Here is an 18,645-nt window from a genome sequence, read left to right as displayed (position 1 = left end):
GGTTGAAGGATGGATGGGTGATAAACAATTCCCGCCAGCAGGAAAAATAGACTGCTCCCTCGCTTATAAAAAAGCCCCCCTGATGTCAGCAGGACGCGCACTTCAATGGTTGTTCTCGTCACAGTGACAGAATAGTCCGCCTGTTGTTCCTCTCCCAGTACAAGGACAACACAACACGACTCTACTCTCCCAGTACAAGGACAACACAACACGACTCTACTCTCCCAGTAACAGGCGCACAGACAGGACTCTACTCTCCCAGTAACAGGCGCACAGACAGGACTCTACTCTCCCAGTAACAGGCGCACAGGACTCTACTCTCCCAGTAACATGCGCACAGACAGGACTCTACTCTCCCAGCAACAGGCGCACAGACAGGACTCTACTCTCCCACTCCAGTAACAGGCGCACAGGACTCTACTCTCCCAGTATAGAGGCGCACAGCCAGGAGGACTCTACCAAAGCGAACGCCACCCCGCTGTGCAGCACAGTGTCGCTTCAGGTAACCTGACGGAGCGACCAGAGGGGTGCAGACAATGCGAACGTGACATCTTGACATCTCTCTCTTGTTCAATACCGATTGTCAAACAATGCGCTCCTGTGCGTCAGATGATGCTATTTGAAAAAGGAGGCGATTGTTTCTCGACCGGTGACTGACTGAGTATATAGGCTAAGCTCGATCTCTGCTTTGTTTATTTTTTTGGGAACCAGTTGCGAAACTTGACTGCCGCGCGAATATGAATGACATAAAACTTGCGGTTCTTGGAAGTGAAGGAGTCGGGAAATCAGGTAGGACAGACACTTAAGTTTCCTTTTTCTTTTTAGAACTTAACTTGATTTCAAAGACATAATAACCGTTTCTGATCCATTCGACCATCGCTCTTTCTTTATTAATTGCAGCGCTCATCGTTCGATTCCTAACGAGGCGATTCATTGGAGAGTACGCCTCGTCATCAGGTAAAGTCATTTTATTTTGATCATAAATGTGATTTGAGTGTGATTGCATCATGGGGAAAAGACTCTTTCTCGTGTACAGCAGTTGACTTGGACAAGGGGGTGCGCATCGTGGCTCTTGTGGTCACCTCAGTGCGCAACTCCTTACTTATAGTTCAGACTCCTCCAGGGTGTAATTACATCATAGTTCATTCTGCACGATGCTGCTCGGTGAACTATTATGCATGGTATTTTTTTATACGCATACATTATTGAGTTTCCAATTTCAAATAATAGTAGTTGTGTTGATTGATTGATTGATTGATTGATTGAAAACTGTATGCAGAATATGTACAATACAGTACGGGGCTCAATACAAACCATTGTTAAGGGGATGCAGACCAGAAAAGTCTTTCGTCTTGTTTACATCCGGGTCCCCCATTTTAAATTCATCAAGACATTTATGACATACAGATATACAGTACTGTTTCATCAAGAACATTTATGACATCCAAGACATAATACTCAATATACAGTACTGTTAAGAGAAAGAGATCTTAAAAGAAAAATATATACATTCGAGGGGAAGAAACTGTACGTTGGGGGGGGGGGGGGGGGGGGGGCTGGGGGGTTTGGACATTTACCGGGGCCAGTTTCTAATTGCAGCCATCCGTGTATAGTATCCATCTTTCCAGGTTTGTCGCTTATAGACTTGCAGTTTAGCTCACGAAATGTCACGTTTATTGTCCCAAGCGTGGGTCCCCCAATAACCCTGGGTATAATAGCTACCCCCCTTGTGAGGGAATGTCTCACTTTGGTCACTAATCAGGTCTCAATAGGACATTGTTTCCCCGTTTCATCTGAGCCTGTGCCTTCGTTCTCATGCGTGGCATTGCTTGGCATCCTACCAGCCTGTTCTTCAAAGGTAGAGCCTGTCCTAGAAACTTCAGCTCAGTTTAATTGCCTCATAGTCGACACTTTGAGAAGTACATGACTTTGTGTTCTCCTCCCCATGCAGCTCTCTCCTCTCTCTCCCTCATTCTTTCTGCATTGTTCTCTCTCTCACACACACACACACACATGCACGCACGCACACACATACACACACACACACACGCACACACACACACACACACTTAACGTCCTTACCTTCTCTACCTGCACGGACTACAACGTATGACGTATATTAATATCATGTTATAGGGCACCTTACTGCACCTTGTGTATATACTGTTTACTTTTACTCTTACTCATATAGTATACATTCAGATTCTAATTCTTTATTGCCTATATTTATTGTAACATATAATATATAACCGATAGGGCATACAGACCCTCATCTGCACCTTAGTTTACACAGTTTGTCCCTCGTATTTTTATATTAATTATATAGTTTACACTGTTTATTTTCTCATATTTCTATATTCATATCTAATTTGATTGCCTATATTATGTATTTCTACTATTACCCTGCCCATACCTGCATGTACCTCCCCTCCCTCATGCTGCTATGACACGTGAATTTCCCCAAGGGGATCAATAAAGGCAATCTTATCTCATCTTATCTTATCTTTCTGCAACCTTCTCTCACCCCCCCCCCTAACCTCCCCTCTCTCTCTTTCTCTCTCTCTCTCTCTCTCTCTCTCTCTCTCTCTCTCTCTCTCTCTCTCTCTCTCTCTCTCTCTCTCTCTCTCTCTCTCTCTCTCTCTCTCTCTCTCTCTCTCTCTCTCTCTCTCTCTCTCTCCATGCAGAGTGCATATACAGGAAGCGTCTCTCTTCGAAGGGAGGCAGCTGAATCTCGAGCTGTATGATCCTTGCTCCCAGGTGAGAACAGAGACACAGGCCAGACGGGGACAAGGCAATATTGTCATCAGATAATGTGTGTTACGCTTGTTTTTATCACTTAACATCCTTGCACTTGTAGTATTATATACTGTATATATAAATATATAATATAATATATAATATATATATATATATATATATATATATATATATATATATATATATATATATATATATATATATATATATATATATATATATATATATATATATATATATATATATATATATTTAAATATATATATATTAAATATATATATATATAATTTTTTTTTACTATGAATGCCTCCCCCCTTCCGGGGCCCTAGGTGACCGCCTGTATGGCCTGTAGGAAGGGCCGGCCCTGGTTGAGAGGCAATGTAGAGCAAATGCAAAGGATTGGCTGACTTCTTAAAGGTCCCCTCCAGATGTATTTTAAACCCTTACAATGTTCTATATTGAATAATAATAGTATACATATGGTTTTTCCACTATATTGTTCAATAAACGACTGAAAATGGCTTGGCAGCATCTCTACACCTTTACCCTCATTGAGATGCAAGGTTCTATGAATATGCAAATTGCAACAAGCAGCCATTTATATTCATGAGGAATTCCAAGTCTGCAGCTTATATTCGGTCAAGAAATGTCAATATTATCTACTCAGCTTTCTGTGTAGCTGCAGATAAAGTTTCAAGTTACCACATACTGGACCGTGAGAGGTTTGACCTATCAGTGACATCACACGTGGGACTCAATTTCAGGGAAGCACAGAGAAGCGCCTCCCTCTCCAGGGAATGTGATAAAAAGGCGCTCTGGTGACAAGTTCTGCACAAATAACAATCTGTATATAGTCCAAGTCACGCCTCCAAGAGGAGTCAACCATAAAAAAAAAAACTTTTTTGAACGGAGGAGATCTTTAAGGCTGCGGTTACACCTTTCGTTTCATTTTCGTATCATTGTCATACGCGTTTCGCCGCGACGTCCTGCGCCTTGAGTCACACTTTTTTTTTTTTTTTTTGTCACCTGAGCACACTGATGTAGTACACTGCCAAAGCAGTAGGTGGCAGTAGGTGGCGAACATGAAGGCAATTTCAACCAATCAGAACTTGAATGTGCCAATACACTTCCTGGAAGCTCCAGCAAAGAAAATGTCAACAAGGCAGACGCCTATGGGCGCCACCATCTTGCCTATTTACTCAATGCAGCAATTCTTTTTCAGCAAAGCCTAATAAAAGTGCAATAAACAAAACGGATACATTCACTGTGTGTTCTGCCTGTCATTTGTTGATGAAACAAAACTAACATCAACACAAGTGACCACCAAGAGCAGATAGTTTAGTCTAAAAAAAGATCGGTAGCATTGTTAGCTGCATGCTAACGTCAATGGAATTTGCCATTATAACAGTATAGCATTGTGGCTAGAAGCTAACGTTAGCTCACGCTACTTAGCCAGCACCAAACTGATGATATCGGGAGCTATCAGTAGTTAGATAACATTAGAGACAACGCTGTGTGTATTAAACAAAGGTGAATAGATGACTGGGTCATTTTGTTTAATGCTTGTTATGTTATGGTTTGTAACCGACCCCAATCGCACAACACAAGACAGGTATGATGGTTTGCCAAGAAACAGATATTTATTGAACAAAAGGGAAATACAGGGAAAAGGGCACTGTCCCTTTAAGGGAGAATCACAAATACAGGAATATAATATGAGGGGAAGGAAAGGTGCCTTTAAGAGGCGGGCAGGAAAAGGGAACGCCAAAGGGAAGGTTAAGGGAACGCCTTGGGACAGAGGAACTAGAGACTAGGTAAACCAGGGACAAGGAGAACTAGGGAGAGAGGACTAGGGACTAGGAGAACTAGGGATAGAGGACTAGGGACTAGGAGAACTAGGGAAAGAGGACTAGGGACTAGGAGAACTAGGGAAAGAGGACTAGGGACAAGGAACTAGCTGGAACTAGAAGGGGGGAACTTGGGACCAGGAACTAGGAAACAGAGGGGACTGAGGCCCGCGGAGGCGGGCTGGGGAACAGGGAGGAACTGGGGAACAGAGGGAACAGGTTCTGGGGAACAGAGGGAACAGAGGCCCGCGGAGGCGGGCTGGGGTACAGGGAGGAACTGGGGAACAGAGGGAACAGGTTCTGGGGAACAGAGGGAACAGAGGCCCGCGGAGGCGGGCTGGGGTACAGGGAGGAAATGGGGACTGGTGGGAAAACATCTGGGCCGCTCTGCAGGACAGAGGAGAGAGTTAATGCACAAAGGGAAAAAACAGAGCAGGTGCAGAACAGTCCAAATAACAAAGTGAACAAAGTAATAATATCTTCGTGTGACAAACACACAGGGGGAGATGTAAAGTCCAAAAATACTATTCTAAGTGAGAACCAAAAACAGAGGCATTACGCTGGGAGATGAAATGTCCAAACTAACTAACAGAGGCAATACGCTGGGAGATGAAATGTCCAAACTAACTAACAGAGGCAATACGCTGGGAGATGAAATGTCCAAACTAACTAACAGAGGCAATACGCTGGGAGAGTGACATCACAATCAAAACTCACCCAGGCGTATGCGTAAAGGTACAGGAACAGCAGCGGGAACGGGGGCAAGAGGCATTACGCTGAGTGAGTGACATCACAATCAAAACTCACCCAGGCGTATGCGTAAAGGTAAAGGGGCAGCAGCGGGAACGGGGCAAGGGCACTACGCTGAGTGAGTGACATCACAATCAAAACTCACCCAGGCGTATGCGTAAAGGTACGGGGCAGCAGCGGGAACGGGGCAAGGGCACTACGCTGAGTGAGTGACATCACAATCAAAACTCACCCAGGCGTATGCGTAAAGGTACGGGGACAGCAGCGGGAACGGGGGCAAGGGCACTACGCTGGGTGAGTGACATCACAATCAAAACTCACCCAGGCGCGTGCGTAATGGTACAGGGACAGCAACGGGAACGAAGGCATCGCCACCGGGGCGGCTGGCTGTCCGAGCCGAGGGAGAGAGTGCTGGAACAGTGGCGGTGACGAGGGCATCGTCCACCGGGTAGCCGCTGTCGGAGCCGAGGAACAGAGTGCTGGAACAGTGGCGGTGACGAGGGCATCGTCCACCGGGTAGCCGCTGTCGGAGCCGAGGAACAGAGTGCGCGCCACACCTTGGTGTGCGCGTCGGAACAGGGAGCTGGAACAGTGGCGGTGGCGAGGATGTCGTCCACCGGGTAGCCACTGTCGGAGCCGAGGAACAGAGTGCGCGCCACACCTTGGTGTGCGCGTCGGAACAGTGGCGGTGGCGAGGGCGTCGTCCACCGGGTAGCCGCTGTCGGAGCCGAGGAACAGAGTGCGCGCCACACCTTGGTGTGCGCGTCGGAACAGTGGCGGTGGCGAGGATGTCGTCCACCGGGTAGCCGCTGTCGGAGCCGAGGAACAGAGTGCGCGCCACACCTTGGTGTGCGCGTCGGAACAGAGAGACGCCTCGGGGTGCGTCTGCAAGGAGGAGTGCGCCAAGCACGAAGGTCTGGAAGATGCGCTCCAGCGCGCTGGTCTGGGGAGCGTGCCAAGCTCGAAGGTCTAGGAGATGCGCATCTGCGCGCTGGTCGGGAGAGCGTGCCAAGCTCGAAGGTCTAGGAGATGCGCGTTGCGCGCTGGTCTGGAGAGCGTGCCAAGCTCGAGGGTTCTTGGAAGATGCGCGTTGCGCGCTGGTCTGGAGAGCGTGCCAAGCTCGAGCGTCCTTGGAAGATGCGCGTTGCGCGCTGAGGACTGGAGAGCGTCCAAGCTCGAGGGTTCTTGGAAGATGCGCGTTGCGCGCTGGTCTGGAGAGCGTGCCAAGCTCGAGCGTCCTTGGAAGATGCGCGTAGCGCGCTGAGGACTGGAGAGCGTCTGCGCTGGTCTGGATGTGCGTCAGGACGACAGCTGCGCGGGGGGTCTGAAGTGGATGACTGGGATGCCTCCCGTGGAAGTCTAGGGAGCGCAGACCAGTCCCACTCTCAGGCAACGGCGACAGCAGGCGAAGGCTGGAGCAAAACATCTCGACGCAGGAGAATAGAACAGCATAGGCAGACGGAGGATCTCCCGAAAGAGTCTAGATGTTTTAGAGAATATGACTCGGCAAGTATACAACACGACCCCACGCCAAAACGAGGGGAAGCGCCCTGGTATTTAAAGCCCACAGGGGGACTAATTAGCCTGCCACCACAGGTGCGAGAGATAATAGAATATCAAACAGGTGTGGCCACTAAGGGTAAAGAACGAGAGGGTGGGGGCTAGAGAGAGTGAGTAGGGAATTCCTAACAGTAGGCTTAAAGAAGACAGAGAATAGGGAATTCCTAACAGTAGGCTTAAAGAAGACAGAGAAAAGGTAGTGAGCAGCGGGCAAAACCTCACAGTATCCCCCCCTCCAACGGGAGCCACCCGGCGACCCAAAACAAATACAGACAGAGTGGCAGGGGCAAAACAAGACGGTACTGGCCAAGCCAGCAGGGGAAGCCACCACAAGAGTGGGGCTAGCAAAAGAAACAGGGTCGCCGAGGGGTAACTAGGGTAGCAGAGGGGCAACTGGGGGAACTGGTCTAGAGGAACTGGGTCTAGAGAACTGGTCTAGAGAACTGGTCTAGAGAACTGGGCTAGAGAACCGGGCTAGAGAACTGGTCTAGAGAACTGGTTTAGAGAACTGGTCTAGAGAACTGGTCTAGAGGAACTGGGTCTAGAGAACTGAGGGGCAAGCAGGGTAGCAAAAGGGGTAACCATGGTAGCACCGGGAAAAGGGCTAGCAGAGGGAAGGTTAGCTGCCAGGGCACTGACAGCTACAGGGCCTATGCTAGCTGTACTGCTACATCAACATAGAGGCTGCGCAAGCTGCCGGAGCTAGGCTGGCAGACAGGGCTGGACCAGCATGAGAGAACAAGCTAGCTGGAAGGACAGTCCTAGCTGTGTGAGATAAACTACACAAAAAAGTGGAGGCCATGCAGAGGGACCAGGTTAGCTGCTTGGGCCTGGCTAGCTACAGGGCCTATGCCAGCTGCAAGGCTGCATTAACATAGAGGCTGTGCTAACAGCCGGGGCCAAGCTAGCAGGCCGGGGCCATGCAGAGGGAAACTGGGTTAGCCGCCAGGGCATGGCTAGCTACAGGGCCTATGCCAGCAGCAAGGGCTGCATAAACATAGAGGCTGTGCTAGCAGCCGGGGCTAAGCTAGCAGACAGGGGCTCTGCTGAGGGACTGGGTTAGCTGCCAGGGCATGGCTAGCTACAGGGGGTCAAACAGGGCAAAACGGGAAGCAAACAGGGGAGCTAACCGGGGAGACTAACAAGCTAAACAGGGGAGTAACAGGCTAACAAGGGAGCTAAACAGGACTAACAAGGAAGCTAAACTGGGCTAACAGGGGAGCTAGAGGGAACAAGAAAAAAAAGGCAAACTCAACATACACAGTCTGTGCTGGCTGGGGTCGTAGACTTGGTGGGGTCGTACTGTTATGGTTTGTAACCGACCCCAATCGCACAACACAAGACAGGTATGATGGTTTGCCAAGAAACAGATATTTATTGAACAAAAGGGAAATACAGGGAAAAGGGCACTGTCCCTTTAAGGGAGAATCACAAATACAGGAATATAATATGAGGGGAAGGAAAGGTGCCTTTAAGAGGCGGGCAGGAAAAGGGAACGCCAAAGGGAAGGTTAAGGGAACGCCTTGGGACAGAGGAACTAGAGACTAGGTAAACCAGGGACAAGGAGAACTAGGGAGAGAGGACTAGGGACTAGGAGAACTAGGGATAGAGGACTAGGGACTAGGAGAACTAGGGAAAGAGGACTAGGGACTAGGAGAACTAGGGAAAGAGGACTAGGGACAAGGAACTAGCTGGAACTAGAAGGGGGGAACTTGGGACCAGGAACTAGGAAACAGAGGGGACTGAGGCCCGCGGAGGCGGGCTGGGGAACAGGGAGGAACTGGGGAACAGAGGGAACAGGTTCTGGGGAACAGAGGGAACAGAGGCCCGCGGAGGCGGGCTGGGGTACAGGGAGGAACTGGGGAACAGAGGGAACAGGTTCTGGGGAACAGAGGGAACAGAGGCCCGCGGAGGCGGGCTGGGGTACAGGGAGGAAATGGGGACTGGTGGGAAAACATCTGGGCCGCTCTGCAGGACAGAGGAGAGAGTTAATGCACAAAGGGAAAAAACAGAGCAGGTGCAGAACAGTCCAAATAACAAAGTGAACAAAGTAATAATATCTTCGTGTGACAAACACACAGGGGGAGATGTAAAGTCCAAAAATACTATTCTAAGTGAGAACCAAAAACAGAGGCATTACGCTGGGAGATGAAATGTCCAAACTAACTAACAGAGGCAATACGCTGGGAGATGAAATGTCCAAACTAACTAACAGAGGCAATACGCTGGGAGATGAAATGTCCAAACTAACTAACAGAGGCAATACGCTGGGAGAGTGACATCACAATCAAAACTCACCCAGGCGTATGCGTAAAGGTACAGGAACAGCAGCGGAAACGGGGGCAAGAGGCATTACGCTGAGTGAGTGACATCACAATCAAAACTCACCCAGGCGTATGCGTAAAGGTAAAGGGGCAGCAGCGGGAACGGGGCAAGGGCACTACGCTGAGTGAGTGACATCACAATCAAAACTCACCCAGGCGTATGCGTAAAGGTACGGGGCAGCAGCGGGAACGGGGCAAGGGCACTACGCTGAGTGAGTGACATCACAATCAAAACTCACCCAGGCGTATGCGTAAAGGTACGGGGACAGCAGCGGGAACGGGGGCAAGGGCACTACGCTGGGTGAGTGACATCACAATCAAAACTCACCCAGGCGCGTGCGTAATGGTACAGGGACAGCAACGGGAACGAAGGCATCGCCACCGGGGCGGCTGGCTGTCCGAGCCGAGGGAGAGAGTGCTGGAACAGTGGCGGTGACGAGGGCATCGTCCACCGGGTAGCCGCTGTCGGAGCCGAGGAACAGAGTGCTGGAACAGTGGCGGTGACGAGGGCATCGTCCACCGGGTAGCCGCTGTCGGAGCCGAGGAACAGATTGCGCGCCACACCTTGGTGTGCGCGCCACACCTTGGTGTGCGCGTCGGAACAGGGAGCTGGAACAGTGGCGGTGGCGAGGATGTCGTCCACCGGGTAGCCACTGTCGGAGCCGAGGAACAGAGTGCGCGCCACACCTTGGTGTGCGCGTCGGAACAGTGGCGGTGGCGAGGGCGTCGTCCACCGGGTAGCCGCTGTCGGAGCCGAGGAACAGAGTGCGCGCCACACCTTGGTGTGCGCGTCGGAACAGTGGCGGTGGCGAGGATGTCGTCCACCGGGTAGCCGCTGTCGGAGCCGAGGAACAGAGTGCGCGCCACACCTTGGTGTGCGCGTCGGAACAGAGAGACGCCTCGGGGTGCGTCTGCGAGGAGGAGTGCGCCAAGCACGAAGGTCTGGAAGATGCGCTCCAGCGCGCTGGTCTGGGGAGCGTGCCAAGCTCGAAGGTCTAGGAGATGCGCATCTGCGCGCTGGTCGGGAGAGCGTGCCAAGCTCGAAGGTCTAGGAGATGCGCGTTGCGCGCTGGTCTGGAGAGCGTGCCAAGCTCGAGGGTTCTTGGAAGATGCGCGTTGCGCGCTGGTCTGGAGAGCGTGCCAAGCTCGAGCGTCCTTGGAAGATGCGCGTTGCGCGCTGAGGACTGGAGAGCGTCCAAGCTCGAGGGTTCTTGGAAGATGCGCGTTGCGCGCTGGTCTGGAGAGCGTGCCAAGCTCGAGCGTCCTTGGAAGATGCGCGTAGCGCGCTGAGGACTGGAGAGCGTCTGCGCTGGTCTGGATGTGCGTCAGGACGACAGCTGCGCGGGGGGTCTGAAGTGGATGACTGGGATGCCTCCCGTGGAAGTCTAGGGAGCGCAGACCAGTCCCACTCTCAGGCAACGGCGACAGCAGGCGAAGGCTGGAGCAAAACATCTCGACGCAGGAGAATAGAACAGCATAGGCAGACGGAGGATCTCCCGAAAGAGTCTAGATGTTTTAGAGAATATGACTCGGCAAGTATACAACACGACCCCACGCCAAAACGAGGGGAAGCGCCCTGGTATTTAAAGCCCACAGGGGGACTAATTAGCCTGCCACCACAGGTGCGAGAGATAATAGAATATCAAACAGGTGTGGCCACTAAGGGTAAAGAACGAGAGGGTGGGGGCTAGAGAGAGTGAGTAGGGAATTCCTAACAGTAGGCTTAAAGAAGACAGAGAATAGGGAATTCCTAACAGTAGGCTTAAAGAAGACAGAGAAAAGGTAGTGAGCAGCGGGCAAAACCTCACATGTTAAGTTGAAAGAGGAGCTTTGAGCTAACAGGGTTTGATGGCTAACACTAGCTCATGTTATCCAGTGGCAGTGCCAATCGGTAATGCTAGCAGAATGAATGGATGTAAACTTTATTTAACATATTGCATATGGGTACAATACAATACGGCTCAATACAAACAATTGTTAAGGGAATGCAGACTGTTGTAGCTTGGACTGGGGTCCTTATAACAATAACTTGACAACACATAGTAGCTGCAGCTATTTGGTTTGGGACAGTGTCACCGGAAGGGCACGCAGATGGTATCTACTGCGCATGGGCGTTTTCGTAAACACAATTTAGCGTTTCAGCCGTATCCACAAAAAAACGCCAAAAAACGCATTTCTGTGTAATAGGGACATGAAACGTATTCAAAAACGTATAAAAAAAACGCCACAAATACACTAGTCTAACCATGGCCTAACTGACATAGCCTCTTTAAAAAATATATACATTCTTTTAATTATTTTAACCTATTCTTATAAAATTACAAAAGTATTGCTGGCGTGATAGTAAAACTGTAAGTTATGAGCTGGAAGAATGGCAACATAAGGTCGTAAACTATAAGAAATCTATAAGTCACTTGGAAGCTTGGGTTTAAGTGGTGATGTTTGGTAAGATAAGTATCGGGAGAAAACATGTAATAGGTGCTATATGGTGCACATGGAGAGCGTATGGAATATGTCATGTAAAACATATTCAATTATGTATATATAGTATATCATATAAGATGTATAAAACGTAAATTGGAAAGTGGCCATATTCATGTCAAACATCTGTAGGTGATGAAACTGGCCACATTCATGAGAATAAATGAATCAATATAGCCACAAGCGGCGATCACCGGGTTTCAAGCCAATATGGATTATCAGGATTGCAAAATAAGTTCTCACACACGGTTCAGCAATGTTTTGAAACATGTCCTGCAAGTAATGATTGGACAAAAAAACGTTGATTTATAGTCCAATTTGTGTTATGCATCTATAGCGCTCCCCTAGTGGTCGTTTATTTAGGCATTTTGAGACTTCAAGCAATGAAAATCAGGTGCTAATGGATAGATTGTATTCTGGAGTTCTACTATCTATCACACCTTTCTATTTGTAACCTAGATGTCTTGTTCTCCGTGGTTTCTCAGGCGTGTGAGGGCAAGTCCACGCTGAACGACCAGATCCACTGGGCCGACGGCTTCGTCGTGGTCTATGACATCAGCGACCGCTCCTCCTTCCTCACCGCCAAAGCCATCGTGCACCTCATCAGAGAACTGCACCTGGGAGTAGCCAAAAGGTAGAACCGACCTCGCGTCATAAGGGCTAACGGCGCCCTGTTTTGAGGGGAGAATCATTTCGTCGCTCCACAGAATGTTCTTTATGTTTTGTTATTTTGCCGTTTGGCCTCCAACCTATTACCACACCCACAGAATGTTTGAGATGGTTAGGAATCTTATATACTAAATTAGCTTTAGTCTATAGCAGTATATTATGAACCATAAAACAAACCCCTTATTTAATTTCAAACCTTTATTTAAACTCAACTAAAAGGTTTCCCTCATTTATAGTCAAGTCAAGTCATGTCAAGAGTTTTAATTGTCACGGCATACAGGTATACAATGAAATGCGGGTGGTCTTGCCCGCAACGATGTGCAATACAGTGGTACATATAATAGAATCAAAAGAAGAAAACAACATTGTGCAGTAACAGGTAACAGGTAACATGGCGTGACATCTCGGTATCTGTACATAGTTATTTACAGAGCATATGGGACATGCTAGTTAGCTTTGGTAGTGCAATACACTGTTCCTGTTATTCTAATTTAAAGTGTCCTTTCCTTTGGCCATAAGTGTGCCTGTGTGCGACATGAGTGTGTGCCCACTCATGTTAAAGTGTTAAGTGGCTGCTCGTGTGTGAGCGTGCACAGTGTGCGTGTCGTGTGTGTGTTCATGTGTGCTTGTGTGTGGACAGTTCAATGTTCTGAGCACTCAATGTTCATTGTTCATGGCTCTGATGGCCTGGGGTTATAGTCACGTCGAGTGTACGTACAGAAATAAGCAATAAAACGGCATATAAAATCACACAGCATATAAAATCACACAGCATATCAAATCATAACAATAAGATAACAAGATGAGGCAAAAAGCAAGGATAACAAATAAATTAAAACATGTACAACTTGATTGACAAAGGTTGGAGATCAAGGTTTTTAACGGTCTATCTCCAGGAACAGCCCGATCTCACTTAAAATATGTAAATAAAGTAAATAAATATGTAAATAAAGTACTAATCGACCACAGGAAAAAGGTGCATATTGTAGATTATGGTATAATAAAGTAATATATTGACGTATTTAAAATGTACAACGTGCACGTATTACAAATAAGTACATATATTACCTATTACAAAAAAAAACATTTGAGCTCCCCTGCTGGGGAATAAACCTGGGGCACTGACAAGTGCCTTTTACCTCAAGACTAACAAGACACTTTTCTGGCAGCGTCACCCAAACCCTAAGCCTAACCTTTATAGTTATGGTTACAAGGTTAATGATCCCTTTAACCATTGTGTGGTGTACAGAAAATCATATTTCTATATTCTCTTATTTAACCAGGGGGAATAGTGAGGATTCTACACATACTCAATTCAACACAAACTCATTAACTCATTAACATACACACACACACACTATGTTATAGTGGGGGAGATATGGGGGATATATGTGGGTGACAGTGGCTCAGGAGGTAGAGCGGTCGTCTGGTAATCAGAAGGTTCCCGTGAGCAAAGACACTTTAACCCCCTAACTTCTCCCGATGAGCAGGTTGGCACCTTGCATGGTTGCCTCCGCCATCTGTGTGTGAACGGGTGAATGTGAAGCACAAGATGTAAAGTGCTTTGGATAAATCGAGGCGACAGTGGCTCAGCCGTCGTCTGGTAATCGGAAGGTTACCCGGGTAAGGGTTTGATTCCGGCTCCTCTATATAAGGCACTATATAAATGCACCATTTACCATTATTTACCAAGGTTAATAATCCCTTTAACCCTTGTGTGGTGTACAAAGATCCTATACACTCAAACAACCTCATTAACCCAGCATGGCCGTCTCCCCCGTCACTGTGTGAATGTGTGAGCGAACGGGTGAATGTGAGGAACAAAAATGACAAAGCGCTTTGGATAAAATCAGTTATATAAATGCGCCATTTACCATATAAATGCAGTCCATTTACCGTTTATATCCAGCCAGTTTCGAATACCAGCCTCCCGTAGGTGCTCTTTGAGGGCGGTTTTGAAGGTGGTGTGTGACGTGAAGGCCGCCTCCTCTCCTCTCACACCTCAACGTCTCCTTCTCCTCCTCCCATTCTCCTCCCCCCTCCTCCTCCTCCTCCCCTTCTCCTCCTCCTCCCCTCCTCCTCCTCCTCCCCTTCTCCTCCTCCCATTCTCCTCCTCCCCCCCCTCCTCCTCCTCCTCCCCTTCTCCTCCTCCTCCCCTCCCCTCCTCCTCCTCCCCCCTCCTCCTCTTCCTCCTCCCCTCCTCCTCCTCCTCCTCCCCTTCTCCTCCTCCTCCTCTCCTCCCCTCCTCCTCCTCCCCTTCTCCTCCTCCTCCCCTCCTCCTCCTCCCCCTCCCCCTCCTCCTCCTCCTCCTCCTCCCCTCCTCCTCCTCCCCCCCCCCCTCCTCCTCCTCCAGGGACGCTGACCCGTTGGTCTTCCTGGTGGGCAACAAGCAGGACCTGTGTCACGTGCGGGAGGTGCGCCGCGAGGAGGGCCAGCGGCTGGCGGCCGAGCTGCGCTGCCAGTTCTACGAGCTGTCCGCCGCCGAGCACTACCAGGAGGTGGCGCTGATGTTCTCCAAAATGGCGCACAACGCCGGCCTGGGCGGCGGCAAGGCCAAGGAGCGCAGGAGGCGCCCCAGCGGCTCCAAGTCCATGGCCAAGCTCATCAACAATGTCTTCGGCAAGAGGAGGAAATCGGTGTAGAAAGCCCCCCGGTGGGTGGACCGGTGGACTAATGTCCCCCCTCCCTGCTACCGGTTCTCAGCCAACCGTCTGCCAATCAAAGGAACAATGGACCCATAGACTGAGACGAACCCACTGGCTCGGCCGCGCCGTGTGCTATTTCTGTGTTTTGCTGTTGATTGTTCGGATATTGAGTGACGGCTCTCTGTTCAGTGAGGTTAACAGTAATGTATTTGTGTGCCCTGGTGCTTATTCGACCTGTGTGCTTTTCTGCTTATGCTGATTATTGTGTTTCAAGGTCCCCCGGTTTCCATTCATCACCGAGGCGCGTTAGAACTGCAGACTATTCTAAACCCTCCTATGGGAAATGTGCTTACGTCAGAGTCGGAGAAGAAGATAGATGCCGATTTCCTCTCTCTGTGCGTTCAGTAGAAAGATAACCAGCCTAGCTTAGCACAAATTAATGGGAGCGGATACGGATCAGCTAGCCTAGCCATTGACCAAAAACACCTCTCCCGTAGGTTTTAAGCTAGGCATTCATCGCTGAGGCATGTTAGAATGTCGCTTCAGCCAGAACTACCGGGATATAGGGGAGACTATTCTAGACCCGTCTAGTGTTAAAGGAACTTGCCAACATTATGGGAAATACCAATTTATCAATTGCCAAATGCCAAATACCAATTTCCTCTCTGTGCGTTCAGTAGAAAGCTATCCAGCTGCAAGCTAGCCTAGTTTAGCACAAATTAATGGAAAGCGTATACGGATCAGCTAGCCTATGCCATTGGCCAAAAACAGGTTTAAGCTAGGCTAGTGGTCTGTATCCGCTTACATTAATTTGTGCTTTTTGCAAGGTTAGCTTGCAGCCGTGAACGCACACAGAGAGGAAATCCGTATCTATCTACTCGCCCGTAATGATGCCGTGTTATTTTTAACGTGAAAGGAAACATGCCAAACTATATGGTTTGCCTGCTTCTCCTTTAAATCTTGACAAATAAATGTGCTGTAAGTTGTCTTATAAGATACGGCTTCACGAGGGATTCATCATGTGTCACATGCACAGTCTGCCTCAGTAAGACTGTGGCATGAATGTGAGATCTGTTACAGGAGAGAAAAGATCTGTTGCAACGTCATCTTTCAACCAAGGTGCGTGAACTGGAAACAACGAGCCAGGGAGGGAAGGTCCAGGGACTCTTGGAGGCTGGATGTTCTAGAAATAATGTTCCTATGGATATAATTAAAACCAAGGCGTTTGGGGGCGAAGTGCCTTCATCAGGGTTCTGATACTCTGGGTCACGTTGTCATGTAAACCCTGATTAACCCTTAATAACCCTGCAAGGCCCAAATTAAATTTACATTATCAACTTGAGAGGCCAGAATGTGGGACCTATACACATTTACTATCCAATAACATTGTGAGGCTGAACAACAGGATCCATTGACTATGTAAATGTGCTCCTTTTTAAATAAACATTTACAGACTTTTTTTTTCTAAATAGCTCAAATCTAAAAGTTATGTTGTAATTTTGCAACCGAGGTTCTTACATGGTTAACCGTCTGTAGTGTGGCAGTGAAAGGGTTAACCCATTGGTAGTGTGGCAGTGAAAGGATTAACCCTTTGGTAGCGTGGCTGAAAGGGTTAACCCTTTGGTAGTGTGGCAGTGAAAGGGTTAACCCTTTGGTAGTGAACGGGTTAACCCTTTGGTAGTGTGGTAGTGAACGGGTTAAGGCATGTTGCCCAAACCCCTTGGTTTTAATTACATCCCTAAAGAACATTAGATGTAAGAGTTGTACCCTTCCTGCTGACTTGTCATACAGAACTTGTGAGTCGCTTTGGATAAAAGCGTTCAGCTGAATGATTAAATGTAATGTTTTAGATGTTAGAACATCATCCATCGGCCTCCAAGAGTTGCTTAATGGTTCTCCCTTCACTAGATCTACTACGAGGAAAATACATGAATATTATTATAAATGATATTTTATGGGACAAATTAATATCACGTGTATAGAGTCTCCAACGAGTGTATAAATAGAGGATGAGAAATGCCTTCCCATCGTGGCGGCTTTGATTTGGGGTGTCGAGATAAAGCAGGTTGGAGAAGAAATGGAATCTGTGGTCGGTTTTGAAACATGACTCTTCGGGGTCACTCTGTTAAATAGTGCTGATATATGTGCCAGGTAATTGTAATGCAATGAATGTGGTTTATGGAATTATGCATTAAAACGACGACCAGTATCACTTTTGTTCATAACTACTCGATGTCATGGATATTATGTAAGTGATGCCACACTGAGCAAACGGCACCTGTGTTTGCCTGTCTGTGTCATAATGGCTTAAAGCTGCAAGTTATTAATACCCCATTATTATGGTAAAGATAAACCTTTATTAAACAAAAAGATCTCTAGATAGTTTGTGTGTTGTGGTTTCATTTGGACCGTGTGGATAATAGCCTCTACTAAATCAAACTCAGCTGAGGAACCTCTAACAACATTAGATTAGCCTCAAATGTATTGTCATCATGCAGCACAAGTACAGCACAACAATCCAACCAGAGTGCAAATGTAACAGTAAAGTGCAACAGTAATATATGATGAAGACTTTATTTCAGACTCAAGGTCCATATTACACATATACTGTACAAAACAACAACAAAAATACAATAACACATTATCATAATAATAACATTATGTAGATTAAAATACATAAAGGCATTAATTCCAATGTTTCCACAAATCAGAGGAGTACCTTGTATCACTTTGTTTGACATCAATAATGGCACCTATTATCCTGTTTCTTTACTCTAATAGTCGACACATACATTTAAACATCAGGTTCCTCAGCAGAGCATGGAAGGTGCATGGTGACATCACAAACAAATGGCTTGCACTAGTCCGTCTTGGGAGCTTAAGGAGGATCCTAAATGCATCATTATATGCTACCTGCAGTTTTTTCATTTTTGCTGTGCTATAAAACATACAATAGGCTCTGGACAGGCTTATTTTCACATTGTCTGTACACATATAACATTTCCGTGCCAGCATATTGGCCTGTGCATACAGTTTGCAGCACTGGCGCTGCACATCAACATCATCACACATGTCATCAGTGATATTGTGACCCAAATATCACACACTCTTCACCACATCTAGAGCGCAGTCAGACAGCAAGAAGGAGGGAAACTTTTGCTTCTGGTCCTATATACAATGTACAGGTGATTAAACTGGGTATAAAATATATACATTAGTACTACTGAGTAATAGTGCTAATCAGATGTATGTATATAGTTGTAGTATTACAGTAATATGTACAGTGATACAGGTATAAAGACACTATGGTAGTAAGTCATACTGGCCAGCAGCGTAACTAGTAAGAGTAGGTAAGGTCTATGTAGATAGACTTTAGATGTTTTATGATTCCAGGTAACATCTCTTAGGGGACAACAGATGGAAACTAGCCTTGGCTATAATCTGGCTTGTTTACAAGCTTTTTGTAATACATTATTGTAATACATCAGAGTTTTGTTCATTAACTTGCACTGGCCCTTCGCAAATAAACATATCAAATCAAATATGTAAAGATAACTCCATACAGTATGTATTCTCATCATGAACTTGTCCTCCACGGCGCCTGTGGCATAT

At 47.6% G+C, this 18,645-nt stretch overlaps 1 protein-coding gene across 1 annotated transcript; it reads left to right on the top strand.

Moving 5' to 3' along the window:
- Positions 1-113: 113 nt before the first annotated feature.
- On the top strand, positions 114-17,387 carry LOC311247729 (ras-related and estrogen-regulated growth inhibitor-like protein). Its single transcript, XM_084338733.1, is given in 6 exon segments — positions 114-789; positions 901-957; positions 2,685-2,705; positions 2,708-2,757; positions 12,205-12,353; positions 14,742-17,387. Coding segments are annotated over 6 exon segments (618 nt in total). The 5' UTR covers positions 114-737; the 3' UTR covers positions 15,031-17,387.
- Positions 17,388-18,645: the final 1,258 nt, after the last annotated feature.

Source organism: Notolepis coatsorum (assembly GCF_963971535.1).
Source record: "Notolepis coatsorum genome assembly, contig: SCAFFOLD_3193, whole genome shotgun sequence".
Classification (NCBI taxonomy): domain Eukaryota; kingdom Metazoa; phylum Chordata; class Actinopteri; order Aulopiformes; family Paralepididae; genus Notolepis; species Notolepis coatsorum.
This window is presented reverse-complemented; position numbering and strand designations above follow the sequence as displayed.